The sequence below is a fragment of the Macrotis lagotis genome, chromosome 6, assembly GCF_037893015.1.
Source record: "Macrotis lagotis isolate mMagLag1 chromosome 6, bilby.v1.9.chrom.fasta, whole genome shotgun sequence".
Classification (NCBI taxonomy): domain Eukaryota; kingdom Metazoa; phylum Chordata; class Mammalia; order Peramelemorphia; family Peramelidae; genus Macrotis; species Macrotis lagotis.
The window spans coordinates 67,883,077-67,900,907 of record NC_133663.1 but is presented as its reverse complement, the minus strand read 5'-3'; the positions used below and the strand labels follow the sequence as shown (position 1 = coordinate 67,900,907).

At 45.9% G+C, this 17,831-nt stretch overlaps 2 protein-coding genes across 6 annotated transcripts in view; both read left to right on the top strand.

Annotated features, from left to right (window-relative positions):
• The first annotated feature begins 703 nt into the window (after positions 1–703).
• DES (desmin) lies at positions 704–10,243 on the top strand. The gene is made up of 9 exons (XM_074191299.1): positions 704–1,347; positions 4,092–4,152; positions 4,289–4,384; positions 4,551–4,712; positions 4,919–5,044; positions 5,324–5,544; positions 7,874–7,917; positions 8,947–9,029; positions 9,284–10,243. The coding sequence occupies exons 1-9, from the start codon at positions 764–766 to the stop codon at positions 9,323–9,325; spliced, it is 1,419 nt and encodes a 472-aa protein (XP_074047400.1). The 5' UTR covers positions 704–763; the 3' UTR covers positions 9,326–10,243.
• A 6,461-nt stretch (positions 10,244–16,704) lies between these two features.
• The window catches only part of SPEG (striated muscle enriched protein kinase), an 84,125-nt gene continuing 82,998 nt past the window's right edge, over positions 16,705–17,831 (top strand). For 2 of the 5 annotated variants that reach the window (XM_074191291.1, XM_074191298.1), the window contains exon 1: positions 16,705–17,171. In XM_074191291.1, the coding sequence (XP_074047392.1) occupies positions 16,778–17,171 (394 nt within the window). In that variant the 5' untranslated portion in view covers positions 16,705–16,777. The remainder of the gene's footprint in view (positions 17,172–17,831) is intronic. The other 3 variants (XM_074191292.1, XM_074191296.1, XM_074191297.1) reach the window with 3 other exon arrangements.

The window sequence follows — 17,831 nt, the reverse complement described above, 5'->3', positions numbered from 1 at the left end:
AAGCACCGGCCCTGGAGTCCCGAGTACCTGGGTTCAAATCTGATCTCAGACACTTAATAATTACCTAGCTGTGTGGCCTTGGGCAAGCCACTTAACCCCATTTGCCTTGCAAAAAAAGGGGGGAGGGGGATTGGGAAAGGTCAGGCATTACTGGGCCCTGGTGAAAGCTAGAACTAGGCCTGGGGTGGTTATTCCTCTCACCATCATGGGTAGGTCACTACCCCTTCATTCTATTCTCCTTTCCGTCTGAGAAAGGGGTGCTCTAGGGAAAAAGAACTGGCCTGGGGATGAAGCTCAGAACACGAATGAGGTGTTTATGTATGTCTCAGCAGGATGGATGGCTTACTGTTTGTCTTTACTTTTCCTTTCGAAAATGGAGAAGGCTAGCTTCCCCCCAGTTGGTGGAGGCGAACTGAGACTGGACTTGGCTCCGCTTGGGTTTCCCCCTCCATGAGACCCCCCTCTACTCCACGCACATTTCTTCAGCCTGGGGTCCCTGGCGCCCAATCTGCACAGGAGGATTCCTGAATGTGAGTTGCGAGATGGAATCCCTCCCCCCAGCCCTGCTTTGCTAGCTTTCCCTTCCCCCACGTAGGGGCCAAGGAACTTTGCTGGCAGGACAGTGGGATCCTGCAGCTGTCAGGAGGAGGGGCGGGGAGGGGGCTGATGTCAGGAGGGATACAAATAGCGGCCTCTGCCAGGGGCCCTGTCTCCCCCTCAAGCACATCCTCACTTCAGCTGCCCCGCAGGCCTGCCAGCCACCATGAGCCAGTCCTATTCTTCCAGCCAGCGCGTGTCCTCCTACCGGCGCACCTTCGGGGGAGGCCCGAGCTTCTCCCTGGGCTCCCCACTGAGTTCACCCTCCTTCCCCAGGGCGGCCTTCGGTTCCAAGGGCTCCTCCAGCTCCGTGTCCTCCCGCGTGTACCAGGTGTCCCGCAGCTCGGGGGGAGCCGGGGGCTTGGGGGCTTTCCGCGGCAGCCGCCTGGGGGTCCCCCGAGCCGCCGCCTCCTCTTCCTACGGGGCGGGAGAGCTGCTGGACTTCAACTTGGCCGACGCCGTGAACCAGGAGTTCCTGACCACCCGCACCAATGAGAAGGTGGAGCTGCAGGAGCTCAATGACCGCTTCGCCAACTACATCGAGAAAGTGCGCTTCCTGGAGCAGCAGAACTCCGTGCTGGCCGCCGAGGTGAGCCGCCTCAAGGGCCGGGAGCCCACGCGCATCGCCGAGCTCTACGAAGAGGAGCTCCGCGAGCTGCGGCGCCAGGTGGAGGTGCTCACCAACCAGCGCGCCCGAGTGGACGTGGAGCGCGACAACCTTCTGGACGACCTGCAGAGGCTCAAGGCCAGGTGACTGCACCCCGGCTGCCCCCTGCTGCTCTGCCCGGGCCCCTGGGCTCACCCCGCACCCCGCAGTCTGGCTCAGCATAGGGGGGAGGGCTTAGGAGTCGGGGTAACGGGGAGCCTCCTATCCGGGAGCTTGGGAGACGTCTGCTTTAGAGGACCAGAGAGAGAGGAAAAGGTTGTAGATTAAGAGCCGGAGAGGACCTCGAAGATCCATTCCTGCCCCTTCATTTCCTAAATGAGGAACTTTTACCGAGGGATTAAACGAGAGCGGCTCCAGTGGGTTTAGAACTCAGGGTTTTGGATTTCCAATCCTGTCCGATTTCCACTAGGCCATGAAATCTCAACTGTCAAAGTGTTTTGTCGACATCCAGCTTTGTGTTAGCTAGGCTGCTGAGACACCTGTCCCTGTCTGTCTGTCTGGGCTTGACCGGGAGAAGGCCTGATACACTCTAGAGTACTGGAGAAGATGCAGTGGGGTGGGGGAGCAGTCAAGTCAAGAGAAACTTAGGCCCTGGGGAGCTCCTGCTCTTACACCCCCCCTTCCCCTAAAGAAATTTTAGACCCAGATTTTTAGAGCTAGAGGGATCCTAGGCAGTGGGGGAGGTGGGGTATGTCAGGGAGTGAGGAGGGAATGAGATGGCCATGTGGGCAGACTGAGGAGAGTTAGACCAAAGATGGAAGAATTTTAGCGTCAGTCTCTAAGTCAGTTCTATCTCTGGGATGAGATTCGGTCTCATAACAAGGGGGTTTACAAAGATATAGGCACTGGGGGGATTGGGGTGGGGTGAGGATAGGCACTTTGGCCCAGGGTCTTTTGCTCCCTAGTCACACTCTCTGTCCCAACCCCTGTGACCCGGGAAGAGCGAGGAGCCTCCTGGGTAGGGCCTGCTTCCAACCACTCTGCCCCATTAAGGTGAGGCCATTATCGAGTCCAGTGTAGGTCAAATGTATCCCATTATCAGTAAATCAGCATGGGATTGAACTAATCTTCAGATGAAGAGTTTTTTTCCCCCCCAATAGAACAACCATCTGTTATCCGTTAATGGTGCCTAGTCCTATGACTCCTGGGGTGGAATTCCCTTCCTTACCAGCTTGTTTCACTGGAAAGAATATAGCCCTTGGAATCAAGGTTCAAATTCTAGCTCTATCTCTAGCTGTGACCCTGGGCAAGTCATTTAGCCCTTTTGAGTCTCAGTTTCCACATCTGTAAAATTAGATGGTAGTATTAGTTGGCCTTTACCATCCCTTACAACTCTAAATCTATGATTCTAAGACATCATTTGAAATTAATGCAAGGTTCATTAAGTCCTATTGAGTCATTTCACCCCTCAGGGAACCCAAAGTCAACCAGTTTTGCCAACCTATGTCTCATAGACTTAGGGAGATGTTGGGCAGCTGCCTGTCAGACTATCATAGACTATATGGTTTTATATTCAGAGCCAGGAGGGACCTCAGAGTAATACCCCTCCTTTCAGATCTAACATTCTGTGATTCTCTGAGCAGCATCCCTGAGGGAAGTTAACAGCTGTGTTAAGTCCTAAGGGTCTATATTTTCTCAACCACCCATTTCAGGCACTTTCAAAGGTCTCCAAGCCCCACAAATTCCTCTCTCCTCCTCCCCTTCTGGGAAGCTTTGGGCATCCCAGTAGTAAAACAAACATTGAATTTGGTGTCAGATAATTCCTAGAATCACTTTGTCTTTGCAGACCTCAGGCTTCTCATCTGTAAAATGAGAAGTTTGAGGCAAATTATCTCAAAACCTATTTACTACTCTGAATCCTTCAATCCCTGAGTCAATCTGTTAATACCTTGAGCCCAAGGAGATACCCTGAAATTGTCCCAGCCTTGAGAGTACAGTGTCAAAGGGTGCTACAAGGCACATGGAACAGACATTTAGAAAGGAGAAATAAAGAAGGAACTTTGGTCTAAGGAATAATTTGAAGGGAATGTGGGAAGATGGTTGCCAAGGTAGTAAAGCTAATAGTGGGAGTATGAAGTTTGGGTCTTATATTGTGTCCCCAGTTTCCCCAATGGATATGTCTCTAATCTCCTTAGGAGTCTGACTGAATTCTTATCCAACTTAGTCCCATCTTTCTCAACAGTGTGTGATTACAGTAAGAGAGTCAATCCTTGTACCTTCCCACCTCATTCAGGAAGTAGAAAGAGGGACCTGGTACCCTCTGCCCCTATCCTTCACCATGCCACCTCCTCAACCCCACCCTTAAGGGAACAATATAGTATAAGAACACCATATTGGAATCAGCATGTGTCCTTGTGTCCTTGGGCAAAAACTTCTCTGATCTTTCCTAATTCATAAAATGAGGGAAATGCTTGCATAACCTTTATCACATGTGTGAAAAAAGCGCTTTGTAAAACAAAAATCATTAGAGAAATATCAACTAGTATGAGGAGGCAGTTTGGGATAGTTGCTGAGTCGGCTATCTATAGCTATTAGTTCTTGAGCTAGTTTTTTAAATTTCTGATCTTGAGTTTCCTCATCTGTAAAAAAAGGGGCAATACTACTCAAACCTCCTATAGAGTTATGAGGAAAGTCCTTTATAACCTGAAAATGTAATATAAATGTTAGTTATTTTTAGTCTGTCCCTTCCCTGGACAGCTCTTCAGCCCTCTCCTTCTGTCCCTGAGTCTCCATGCCCATTGAGCCAGGCTGCTAAGAACTGGAGCCTCCAGCCCCGCCCTTTTTGCCCCATCCATCATTCACTTGACTATCTTCATGTTCCATCCAGACTGCAGGAGGAGATCCAGCTGAAGGAAGAAGCTGAGAATAATCTGGCTGCTTTCAGGGCGGTGAGTTGAGTTCCTCTGAGACTGTCCCATCCCTGGCGTGTCCCCATGGCCTTGTCTGTCTTCAGATTGACCTTTTTTGACCACTGTGTCTTGAGCTGTTGTTTTCTTTCTTCTTCCTACCCTACTTTTTGGCCAGGATGTGGATGCAGCCACGTTGGCCCGAATTGACCTAGAGCGCAGGATTGAATCTCTGAATGAGGAGATTGCCTTCCTCAAGAAAGTCCATGAAGAGGTAAGATCTCCTCCCGGTTTCCAGGGGACCACATTGCCCAAAATAACCTAGGGATGTTGGAACTAGGAGAGACAGCACAGCTTGGGGGAAACCTAGAAAGCTTGGGGGAGGAAGATTGGGTGGAGTACATAAACCTGACCCATAGCTCACCCTCTAACTCCTGTAGGAGATCCGTGAACTCCAGGCTCAGCTCCAGGAACAGCAGGTCCAGGTAGAAATGGATGTGTCCAAGCCAGACCTGACAGCAGCACTCAGAGACATCCGGGCCCAGTATGAGACCATTGCTGCCAAGAATATCTCTGAAGCTGAGGAATGGTACAAATCCAAGGTGGGTTGATTTGAACCATTGTAACCCTCACATCCAATCTGATCCTTTTTTTTCCAAGCTCCCTTCCCAAAGCTTCTGACTTTGAGTGAAGAGGGTAGACAATAGTCTTCATTCACTATATCTTCCTCTGGATTTGGGTCTTTGCAATCTCCATCTCCTCCTTCTTGGGGGTTGATGGATACTCTCTGATTCCTGATGTCCCACAGGTATCCGACCTGACCCAGGCAGCCAACAAAAACAATGATGCACTAAGACAAGCCAAGCAGGAGATGATGGAATATCGGCACCAGATCCAGTCTTACACCTGTGAGATTGATGCACTCAAGGGCACTGTGAGTACTAGGAACCTGACTTCCATGGCACTAACTAGTTAGGTGACCTGGATCAAGTCTCTTTACCTTCACTGGTCTTTAGTTTTCTCATCTACAAGATAAGAATTATACTTTCCCAACCTATCTCATTTGCAAACCTGCTTAAACATTGATAGATATGTTACTATATTTACGATTTCACCTCCATGTTGTCCTCTGAGGTTTCCTTTTCTTTTCTTAGACCACTAAAGGCTATAGCCAGGGGCTGTGTCTTATCCCTTTTCTTCCCTCTCTCCTCAGAATGATTCACTGATGAGACAGATGCGGGAGCTGGAGGATCGATTTGCCAGTGAGGCAAACGGCTACCAGGACAACATCGCTCGACTAGAAGAGGAGATACGGCACCTAAAGGATGAGATGGCCCGGCACCTACGAGAATACCAAGACCTACTCAATGTCAAGATGGCGCTGGATGTGGAAATTGCTACTTACCGAAAGCTACTGGAGGGCGAGGAGAGCAGGTGGGGTAGCCCTGGGCTTGCCCTGGGAGTGGAGGGCAGAGAGGCTGCTCACTGAGCCTATGGGATATGTAGTCTTACCCAGGGATTGGGGTGAGGAAGTGAAGAAGTTGGGATCAAAAAGAGTCTCGGTACCTGATTATCAGTCTTTTGTGGGGGAGTGGGCAACTAGTGGGCAGTGAATAGATCAAATCAAAGCCTGTCAAAACTGGAAGTGACTGGTTTCATTTGAGGGAAAAGGAAACTGAAACTCTAGGGGAGTGAGGGGAAGAAGGAAAGGTTGATCCCAAATAAGAAGCGAGCCAGTAAACAAAGATGATACCAGGCTAAGATCACAAGTAAGCACTCACAAAGATAGCCATTCCAGAAAAGATGACAGGAGATGACAGGAAATGAATCTGAAAGTAAAAGGTTCTAAGTGGACAGTGTTCTTCATGGTGCAAAGTCAGGAAAACCACAAAGTTGGGGAAGGCACATAACTTCAGTGGCTAATTATTTGTCTCAAAGGAGGAATTAGGTTGGCGCAGGGGACTTATAAGGGTCTGCAGCAATGGACAATCTAATGGAGTACTGGGGAACTTAGAAAGAATTTTTTTCATAGTAAAATGATACATAAAATCAAAAAGTCCAAGATATTTACAGTTTGCTAAAAGTACTATGTATATCTTGTTTGTTTTATAGAAAGATGTAGACATAGATATGAACTTAATAATAATAACAATATAACCTCTTATATGTTTCTTTGTATACTTTTGATCTCTTTGGAAACCTTTTCTAGCAAAGTCCTTGATTTATTCATCGAAAACAGCAGTTGAAGACTACAAAAGTAAAATTTAAAAACAATAATAGTAATAATAATTAGTGTACACTAAATTTTAGTATCACTATTATTAAAGCTGAAGATATTGTGCTAAGTACTTTATACATTTTAACTGATTTGTTCACAACGATCTTGGAGGTAGGCATTATCATTGTTCTCATTTTACAGATGAGGAAACTGAAGCAAAGTGAGGTGAAATGCTTTGCCCAATGTAACACAGCTTGTAAGTGTTTAAGTTGAAATTGGAACTCAGATCTTCCTGACTCCAGGACCATTGTTCTGTCCACTGTGTTACTGAACTGCCTTAAGTCTATTTTAAAGACAGAAATTAGCAGTGCTTTTGAAATAGGATCACAAAATTCTTTTCAACAAATATTTTATAAAATTAGAACTAGTGAAGGGATAGAAGATACAGAGGATAGAGAGGAGAGGGAGAGAAAAGTGAAAGTAACTGTCTGGAAATAGTAGCTGGAAGAGACACAGGATGTTGTTTTTGTCCTTTGATTTCCAAGAACACCATGAACTCAGGGAAGTGATGCCATGACAAGCACATGAATTGGATTAAAGGGGAGGGGGCTAAGTCACCAGTTTCACTTTTGTCTCTGGAGTCATTGATATGAATCAGGCTGACCCGAGATGGTCCTAGATGCAAGGCAGTTGGGGTTAAGTGACTTGCCTTGAGTCATCCAGATAGCGTCATGTGTCTGAAGCCATGTTTGAACTCAGGTCCTCCTGATTCCAGGACTGGTGCTCTATCCTTTGTGCCACTTACTTGGAAGAGACACAGGCTCACATTCAGAAATGGAGCAATAATTTAACAGAAAGGCAATTTAACAGAGACAGAGGGGAAGGGGGGGAGAGGGAGGGAGATAAACTTTCAATGCTTTTTAAAGATGCATTTTTTTTATAATTATAAGCACAAATGGGTAAATAACCTCTTAGTATCATAAACTGAGTAAATATTAATCGGAGAACTGGAGGTAAGTCTGGAGGTTCCCCAGTTTTAGTCTAAGATCCCCATTATATTTGTATAAATGTATGCAATATAGAAACAACTGGCTGGCATCTTGAGGAAATATGCTGAACTGGTGACTGATGGATTGACTGTTCATAGGATCAGGGAAAGACTGTGGTAATCCCTTCAGGGGTTCCAATTCCCTAGGATATTTGTCCAAGTCAATCTATGCCCTAGATTTTTGTTACTCTTGCCCACAGTTTGGGATTGGCGCCTGAAGTCCATTCCTTGTGTAGTGTCCATCTATAGCACAACAGGCAGAAAGGTCCAAAGAAGTAGTTGGGAGAATAGTGCAAAGTGCATTTAGATCACTTCCTGGACTCAGTTTCTTAATTGTAAAATAAGGACACTAGACTAGATGGTCTCCAAGGTTCCTTTTAGAACTTTGCAGAGGAAGAGGAGACTTATTCTGAAAGGAGGGAGAACCAGTATTATGGGAGAGATAGGAAAGGAAGAGTTTCCTAATTTATCTTGAACATTTGGGATCTTCTCCTCAGGATCAACCTCCCCATCCAGAGCTTCTCTGCCCTCAACTTCAGAGGTAAGTGTATAGGAGTTAATTAGGGGAGTAGCTGTAGGCCAGGCAGAATGGCCATCTTGGGGCATGGAGTAGGGTGGGAGGTGTTAGGGCTGTTGTAAGAGACAAAAATGGGAAAGAGAGGGAGGAAGGAGACAGAGCTGGGAGGGGACTTGTGAACTGGAGCTAAGTATGGAGAAGATTCTTGGAGTGGTAAGTAGGAGCAGAGGGAGGTATGCTAGTGGTATGCAAATGAGGTGTGGGCCTGACCCTATTATTCCCTTACATATACTGGTTTTCTAGTCTTTTCAATGTGTGATATAGGAATTTTAGAAAAACTTGGCCAGGCCACAAACCCTGAAAGAAACTGAAGATTTGAAACAGGTTTAGGACAGGCCCATGAGTAATATAAAATAACTAACTCCTCATCTTTGTGAAACACTGTACTTTCCAAATTTCTTTCACCTATGACATTATATTGGATCCTCATATCCAATTAGATCCATCAATCCAATAAAAGTAGACAGGGAAGAGAATTTTTCCCATTTGAGAGATGAGAAGACTGAGGTTCAGAAGGACAAAGTCATACTACTAATTAGAGATAGATCCATGACTGACTTTCTTTTCTGGGATAGTAAGCTACCCATAGGCTCCTGAAGGGAGTGTGGAAGGGTTGGGCTTTTGGCATGAGAGATAGTTTCAAGAGTTCAAGTCTAACTAGTAGCCATAGAGGGGAAGAAGTGAGAAGGGGGGAATATCTTGAGTTGACTCATTTCCTCAGGGGTTCCCCTGACTTTCTGGACCAGCCAAGCCTGGAGCTACCATTGGGCACAACTCTGAGTCAGGGTGACATTGTGGGGGCCCATCTATTTCTGAGACTTGTGGCTCATCCAAATATATTAGAGATTTAGGATTGGGGGCACATTTTCCTGATCATGCTGACATGGGTGGGTTGGAGTTTGATAGAAACTGGTTTCTAAAGAAGAGGAGGAGGGGCCAGGGAGAAGGACCCTAGGAGCTTGAACCAAGTTGATTTTATGTGTGATGTTACAGAGACAAGCCCTGAGCAGAGAGGCTCTGAGGTGCATACCAAGAAGACAGTGATGATCAAGACCATTGAGACCCGAGATGGGGAAGTGAGTATGATCCTTGGGTCTCCATCTCCTTCAGTCTCAGAGGATGGAGGAGAAGGTGGGAGGGTCGAGTCTGTTTTATGGGACACCAGATGGGCTTCAGAGGTACAGTTCCAAATGACACATTGCTTAAGTCATAACTTGGCTCATTCCTAGGGTCTCCTTTGCCTAGGGACTGGATTTATGGGGTTAAGGTCAATTAGAAGGATTGGGGGAAGAGGGAGCAGGAGATGAACTGAGTGGGTTTCTCCCCACAGGTTGTCAGTGAGGCTACGCAACAGCAACATGAGGTGCTCTAAAGGCAGAGACGCCATGGAGGCACCCCCTACAGCCCAAGACTGCCTCCCATCACATCATATCTTGAAACCAGCTTCCACTGATTCTGAGACCCCCCAGAAGGCTTTCTCCTCACTGCTACTGAGCAGCCCTCCTCACCAACCCTTCCTCCCTCACAACCAGGCCCCTGACAAGTCCTCCCACAGCCCCTTGCCCAGTCTTGAGTGTCTGCAGTCCCCTATGTTGACCTGAAGTCTTAGATGTGTTGGAGCCCAGAGTGAGATGTCTGCCTTACTTTGGCTCCCCTGCCCTGTGCCCTCACTAACTCTTGTGGAGAGAGGCAGTAGAGGCACTAGCTGCCCCTCTGACACAGGGGTCTGTTCTGCCCCAGTTAGTGCCCTGGAACAGGACTGGAAGAGGGAGAGGGCAGAGAGCCTTTATACCCCTTCCTTCTGCTTCCTTAATCCTCCTATCTCCCTTCCTTGCCAAGTTCAAGTTTTTAGAGTAGACCCTCAGGCTTGGAACAATTCACCTCTACCCCATAAATATCCTTTGACCTTTCTCCTCTCCATTAGCCTACGGTGAGGAGATAGATTACCCTCAGGAAGCTAGTGGTATAACTGGGGGATTGGATTCCTGCTAGGCAGGTGGTTGGGGGGTAACCAGGAACAACTCCCAATGTCCTTTCCTTGTTCTCCCACCCCTGTCCTAAGGTGGACCTGGGGAGAGCAGGAGCTGCAAGAGGGAACCCTGAAGGTGTTGGATGTGGGAGCAGGAGATTTAGAATGAGAGAGGGCGTGGGAGATGCTGAAGAAGAGAGAAGAGAGAGTCAGAGAGTGGTCCTGGGCTGGTGGGCAGGGGAGGAGCCCATTACTTCCTTGTCCCTCCTCTGCCTGGGGCGCCTCCTGGGCAGTAACAATAAAAATAGAGCACTTGCCTAACCCAGACTATTGTCTTTCTCTGGGGTCTCCTGGAATACGAACCATGCAGCATCCCTCAAACTTTCCAAAAACCCTAAATTTGATAATTTCTTGGAACCCTAGGCTTTTGCTTGCTGCCATCTTAATCTTTCTTTGGATCTCTGATTACATCCAGGACCTCTCCCACTTCAGTACTCCCCTAATCTTCTCTTCAGGTCAACACACATTTAATAAGGGCTTTCTAGGTGCCAAGCACAACCTAAGCATTATTAAAGGCTCAGAATACAAAGAAAGAAAAGAATATGGTCCCTGCCCATAAGGAGTTTACATTCAAATGGGAGAAAAAAATTCATAAATAAATGCTTACAAGATACACACACACACACACACACACACACACGATATGTATATAAATGGAAGATATTACAGAGAAGGCAGCTACAGTGGATAGAGTTCCAGACCTGGAGTGAGTTCAAGTCTGACCTCAAACACTCACTAATTGGATGATCCTGGGTACTTCACTTAGTCCTGGTTGCCTCAGTTTCCTCATCTGTAAAATGAGAAGGAAATGGCAAACCCACTCCAGTATCTTTGCCAAATGGGATCATGAAGAGTCAGACACAGAGTTGATAACAACAACAAGCAGTTAACATCGGAAGGAAAGTATGAGTAAGGTGAGAGAAGGAGGAGACTGGAGAAGTCGAAGTTGATCCTTGAAGTGGATTTTTGAAGAAAGTCAGGAAGGTGAGGAGGAAGAACATTCTAGACATGAAAACAAATGTGTGTGTGTGTGTGTGTGTGTGTGTGTGTGTGTGTGTGTGTGTGTGTGCAGTCTATCTATGTATGTGTGGTGTATGGTATAGAGTTGGGGAGAGCTTCAGGTAGTATCTGGATGACCCCTAACTATTTCTATCCCTTTACCACATTTTGGTTCCCATTTTTATTTAGATCAGCTTGCCAGGAACAGGAAAAGAGGGCTTCAATGAGGGAGAGGTACAGTCAGGGAAAGGGGAAATCAGTCCAAGGTGTGAGTGTGGCTCACCTTACTACTGTCCACCCAGGATGCTTCTCAGCAGTTGCAGAGAGGACCGACCACCTGCAGAAGGATAGGCTGGATAAGGAAAGCCCCCACAGAGGATGTTCTCAAAAATTAGCACTTTCTGGAGCTGCTAGGTGGCACAGTGGATAGATAGAGTACCAGTCTTGGAGTCTGGAGGGTCTGAGTTTAAATCTAGCCCCAGATTCTAGCTGTATGATCCTGGACCAGAAATGACAAACCCCTTTGCCAAGAAAACCCCAAATGGGGTCACGAAGGGTTGGACTAGACTGAAAATGACTTAACAACAGCAACATATATTAGGTACTGTGCTAAGCATCCAGATTACATAGTATTAGTATAAGCCTGAGGGTTGAGAGACTAGGTAATAAAGGTGGCAGTAGCTTTAACAGAAACAGGAAGAGGGGATGGCTGAAGATGTCTTAAATGTGGGACAAGAGGTTCACTTAGTGTGAAAGCAAGACCCAATTTTATATAAAACCCAAATCAATTCCAGGGAAGTCAAAACGAAGTGAGAGCAGAGGCCCTGAAGTCTATTAGGGCCCATGCCCCTTGATTTGCCCGTCCTCATTCCCTCTTGACATCTAAGCAATGACTCGAATAAACAGTTTTTAGGGAAGGAAATAGCTTCTTTAATAATGTTAAAATCAAAAGCAAAAATCTTAATTTGTCATCTGGTCAACTGGATCTAGTCATTCTACTCTCCAGCCAAAGCCCATTCATAAATGAGGTTGGAGAAGATGGACACTGAAGTCTCTTCTAGAAATAAATTCTATACCCTTTTTACTGCCTCTCTGCCCCCACCAGCATCTTTTTCATATTCATTTTAACTTACATTTCATTTATATGCCTGTGGGAGTCATCCAATAAAATTCTCTACCTGAAGCAAGATTCTGCTCCCCATCCTCAACATGTGATCATCAATCCAAATTTCTACTTAAACACTCCCAGTAATTGTGAGCTCAGCACTAATAAGGCAGCCTGGTTCGTTTTCAGAGAACTCAGATTTTTCAGATTTCTTTCTTTCTCTACACTCTTCCCTCTCATTTTTTTAATCACTGGAAACCCTCTTCTTTGTACTCCATCACTTTGCAAAAAATTTCTCCCATGAAGTCTAATCAACAGAAGTCTACCTTACATGGGGAGAATGTGAACCATCCCTGATAGCTGACCCTGAACCATTCTGCTTCTTTCTTTTGGCCATCATTCCCCTTGCCCCAAATACTGTCTGACTTGGGTAATCAGCCCAGAGGTCTTCTGTGATCAGAATGCATTGTGGCTTGGGCAAGCCTCAAGGTTTCTCAGGTGCTTCTCTACTAACCCCACAAATGAATTTCTCTTTCAGACAAGAAATTGCCCTGGGGTCACTCAGCAGTCTCATAACTGAGATTTAGATTAGGCAAAGGTCTGGGAGGAACATGCCAATCTGTCACCCCCAAGGCAGGGAGGAATGGCAGTATGTGTTTTCCAGGCTTAGGCAGCAGGCCCAAGAACACAGTGGGGTATAGGCAGAGGTACACATGAGGGAATCTTTATTAGGCTGCACAGAACAGCCTGTCCTGAGGGAAAGCAGCCAGAGATCCATTCTTGGAGTGTCTTCTGTTCAGCCACAGATGGGAGAATGTTCACTTCCAGCAGGGGGTGCCAGCTACGAAGAAACTCATCCATATGTGGGGGCTCAAGCATTAAATCTCATACAACAGCTATCCCATGACACATAGGCACCTGTGGAAATGGGGACACAGTTGCATTCATTCTGATAAAGGAATGATGCCCAGGATTTCTCCCCTCTTTCCTTCTTCATAATTACTGTACCTTCAGTATTCATGATAACTGTGGACACACAATTCATAAGATCCATGTTTGAATGGTTTTTATAGGACTAGTCTCTGTCTCTGTCTCATCCCCTGCCTTACATCCCCCCACACACACCCATACCCACAAATACTTGTAGAATTAGAAGCCATCTTGGTCCACACTTTGCAAGAATTCTCTCTACATCACCCCTCCATGCTTTCCAGTTTCTTTTTGTGTGTTGTGTATTAAATTGTAAGCCCATGAGGAAAGAAATTGTCTTTTTCTTATTTATATCTTCAGAACATAACTCTGTGCCTAATAAATGTTTTTGAATTGAATTGAAGTGGCCTCTAATTTAGATCTTCTAGTGAGGAGAAATCTCTTCCTCTTCTGGATGATTCTTTTTTTTTTTTTTTTTTTAAGATTTTTGCAAGGCAAATGGGGTTAAGCGGCTTGCCCATGGCCACACAGCTAGGTAATTATTAAGTGTCTGAGATAATTATTAAGTGTCTGAGACCGGATTTGAACCCAGGTGCTCCTGACTCCAAGGCCAGTGCTTTATCCACTATGCCACCTAGCCACCCCCTTCTGGATGATTCTAATTGTTACAAAGTTTTTTTTTATTCTGAACCAGAAGCTGTTTTCCTGAGTTTTGCTCTCTGGAGCTCAATAAAATCCATCTTATCCCTCTTTTACAGGGATTCCCTGTAACTTTTCTCTAGGCTAATCATTCAGGTAACAATCTAATTGCAATAATTGACATTCCTATGCTTACAGATTACATTTTTCTTATTTGTCACAAGGATCTATTCAATTAGAATTTATTAAAGGACCTACTATGTGCTGGGCATAGTGTTATGTAATAGAGATGCAAGCACAAAAATGAAACAGTCCCTGTCCTCAAGGAGCTTTATGTTTTAGTCCACATAGTATTCATTAAATGGAATATTAGGGAATGGGTAATACCTTTATTCACCTTTGCATTGCTGTAGTTCCGAGCACTGAACTTTATTTCTATAAGCATTTAACAGATATTTATTGAATAAGTGTCAATGAATGTGAGTGAACAAATCTGTTAAGTTGGTAAGTATGTGCCCACCTATTGATGAAGAAGTTTTTTATAAAGGAGGTTTAGAAAGATTAACTGGGTGGTCTAGGATTATACAGTCAGAAAGTTGCTATGACTTTTTTAAAATGCTATTTTATTTTTCCCATTTATAAAAATATTTTTGACATTCATTTTTTTAAATTTTGAGTTCCAATTTTTTTCCTTCCACTCCTCCCTTCCTGAGACGGTAAGCAATTTGATGTAGGTTGTGCATATACACCGTGCACAACATAGTTCCCTATTATTTATGTTGTGATGTAGTTATCCCTTCTTGAGCAGACTAAGTACTTTTCTACCTCAATATAATGCTTCTCTCTCTTTCTTACTGCTTTCCACTGCATAGCAGCAGCTAATGCACAATGTGTTGGGCCTGGGATCAGAAAGATCTGTTCAAGTTTAGTTAGGAAGTTGTGTGACCCTGGACAAGGCACTTCACCTCTACCTGCTTCAGGACTCTCAACTGTAAAATGAGGATAATAATCACACCTATCTCCCAGGATAGTAAGGGATCTGGCACATAGTAGGTACTAAATAATCCTTTCTGAGGATCTGAGCATTCAGAGGTGTTCTTATACCCCTGAGCCTAGAAGTAGAACTCTAGACCTTGGGGAACATTCCATATCTTGGCTCTCCCCGCCCCTCACCCCCATCCTTGAGTTTCTTTTCACTCTATAGGACTAACAACTTCAGTCAAACTTTCAAGGTTTTTGTTCCCTGATATATATATATATATGTATACACACACACACACACACACACACACACACACACACACACACACACACACACACACACACACACATATATATATATATATATATAGGCAGGAGAAAGTTGGAATGTGTGGGGAGTTATGTGGAATGAATGGGTAAGGAGTTTGGACTTGGGATCCCTGAATTAGCTGAGGGGAAATAGGGAAGAAAGAAGCCAAAGAAGGCTGAGATCCTGAACTCAAAAGCTTGGATGCATGGGTGAGAACAATGAAATGAGGCTATCGCCTAGGTTAAATATGTAGGGTCAGGGAAATGGACATCAGGAAGGAGGTAGGGGAGTCAGGGAGGTTCCATGGTATTTTGCCTTGGTCAGACCATATCTACAATATTACATTCAATGCTGGGTGATGCGTTTTAGTAATAACATTGATAAACTGGAAATGGAGCAAAGCAAAGAGATCAGGGAGGTAAGTGGCCCAGAGGCCATTATCACACAAAGACTTGATTAAAAGAACTGGGAATGAACCATAAATAAAAATAAATAAATAAAAGAACTGGGATTGGGTATCTTGGAGAAGAGAATTTGGGGGGGGGCTTGATCACTTGTATTCAAGTATTTAAAGGGCTCTTATAAAGAAATGAGGTGAGACTTGTTAGATTTGAACATGAAGGGCAGCAATAAGCTTCAGAGAGATAGAACTTCTCTATATTAGGAAATTCTTGGCCATTAGAGCTGTCCATCAGCAAAATAGGTGTGTTGGTGTTGTTTTTCCTTTATTCTTGAAGAAGGCTATGACATCAGGGAGGTGATGCCATGACACATGAATTGGATTTGAGTGAGGGGGGCTATGCCAGTGTCACTTTGTCCTCCAGAGCCATCTATGTCCAGTGGCCAAATATGAATCAGGACGACTGAAGATGGCTCTGGATGCCAGGTCATCAGGGTTGAGTGACTTGTCCAAGATCACACAACTGGTAAGTGTCTGGGGCTGAATTTCAGCTCAGGTCCTTCAGATTCCAGGGTCAGTGCTCTATGCACTGCACTACCTAGAGAATCTGAGTCACCTGCATTGTCATCATCATTTTCTTCATCATGCTCATCCTCATCATCTTCACAACTGATAGAGGTTCACAATGCATTTTATATGCAACATCTCAGTTAGTTTTCACATCTGTAAAATAGGAACTCTCTCTAAGTCCTGAGCTCCCATCAAGAAAGATCTTCAAGGAGAGTTTAGAGGACCACTTGTTGGGAATGTGGGTGAAAGGATTCTTGATTTGGGTGAAAGTTGGACTTGATTCCTTCTGACTGGAGCGTCTGTGATTCTTATGATTTGTCTGCTCAGTTCTTCATTTTCCTTTTCCCCACCTATCTCTTGTCCATTCTCCCCCACCACATTCCTTTCCTTTTCTTTCTACAGTTTACATCAGGCTTAAGGGAGGAGGATAGAATGGACTCAGATAATAATCCTCTTCTCTTCGTGGAGGGTGTAGGCTTGGGTTGGGGGGTGGGGTGGGTGGGGGTGGTATGGGACAAGCTTTATCAACAAAAGTTAATGATTAGCATGAAATCTCTGAGTAAGGCAGAGTATGTGGGGGGGTGAAGTTTGGAAGGAGGCTAGGAGAAGGGGCCCCTGTCCATATTCCCCCTTCTGCTGCCCCCTCCCTTTGCTATTACACAGGCAACCCGAGCTGGGGGCCTAAAAATAGCCCCCAGGCGAGGCGTAGCCACCAGCCGCCCCGGTGACCTTCTGGGTGGTACAGGCCGGCAGAAGACAGGGCTGCTAGGGCCCACTGGGGACTCCTTCAGGGCTCTGCTCCACCCAGGTGCTCCTGTGGGCTCCAGGGTCTCCCACCCCCACACCCGGCCTGCAGCAGCCATGCAGAAAGCACGGGGGACCCGAGGAGAGTCTGTCAGCCCAAGGGCACCCCCCAGCCCAGGTGTGCCCCCCAAGAGGGCCAAGGTGGGGGCTGGGGCTGGAACTGGGGCCCGGAGAACAAAAGTGGGGGCCCCAGTCTTCCTTCGGCAGCTGAAGAACACAGCCGTTTTCTCTGGTCGGGATGTGAGGCTGCAGGTGGTGGTGAGTGGGATACCCCAGCCTGTCCTCAGTTGGTTCCGAGATGGGGATCCCCTTCCGGATCCATCCCCAGACCCCAGCTGCCTCTGGCTGCGTGGCTGCAGGGCCCAGGATGCAGGAGCATATACCTGTACAGCCAGGAATGAGCAGGGCGAGGCTTCCTCTACAGGAGTGTTGACTGTGCTGGAGGTGGAAGGTAATGTATGGATGGGGGAGGCAGCCAGGGAGGAGGAATAGATCAGAAAACTGCTGGCAGGAAAAGGCTGGAGGAAAGGGAAGCTGCAGAAGCAGATCTGAGGAGCTGGGGCCATCTGAAAAAGGCAATCCCTCCCGCAGCCTCTGTGGCTCCCCTGCCTTAACTTCTCTTTCTTTTTTTTTTTTTTCCTTTACTTCTACTTGAGCCAGGGCTCTGACAGGGAAAGATAATATGGGGTATGTGGAGAGTAAGACAGGGCTCTTTTTTCATAGAGGCAGAGGGTTTTGAGAAAAGGTGGGGGCTGAGGAATGGGAAATCCTAGGTTTTAGTTTAGTTACTTCACTAAATGCATAATCTTGGTCAAATCACTTTTATTTGTATGCTGAAGGAGTTAGGTTGCAGATCCCTTTCCAGGTATAGACTTCTAGGAGTTTAAGTTTCATCTCCCTGGATCTCAGTTTTCTCTTCTGTAAATGGAGGATTTTTGAGTGGGTAATCAAAGATGCTTTCATTTCTAATTAGTATGTTGTATTCAATGTCCAAGGAAATCATTTTGAAAGGCTAGGGAATATACTTAGTCTCCTCTCTTGGAGCAGATGCCTTGAGGGGTACCCTGCTCTAGGGTAAGAATTCCGTGGTAAGGGTCTCACTGCCAATTCC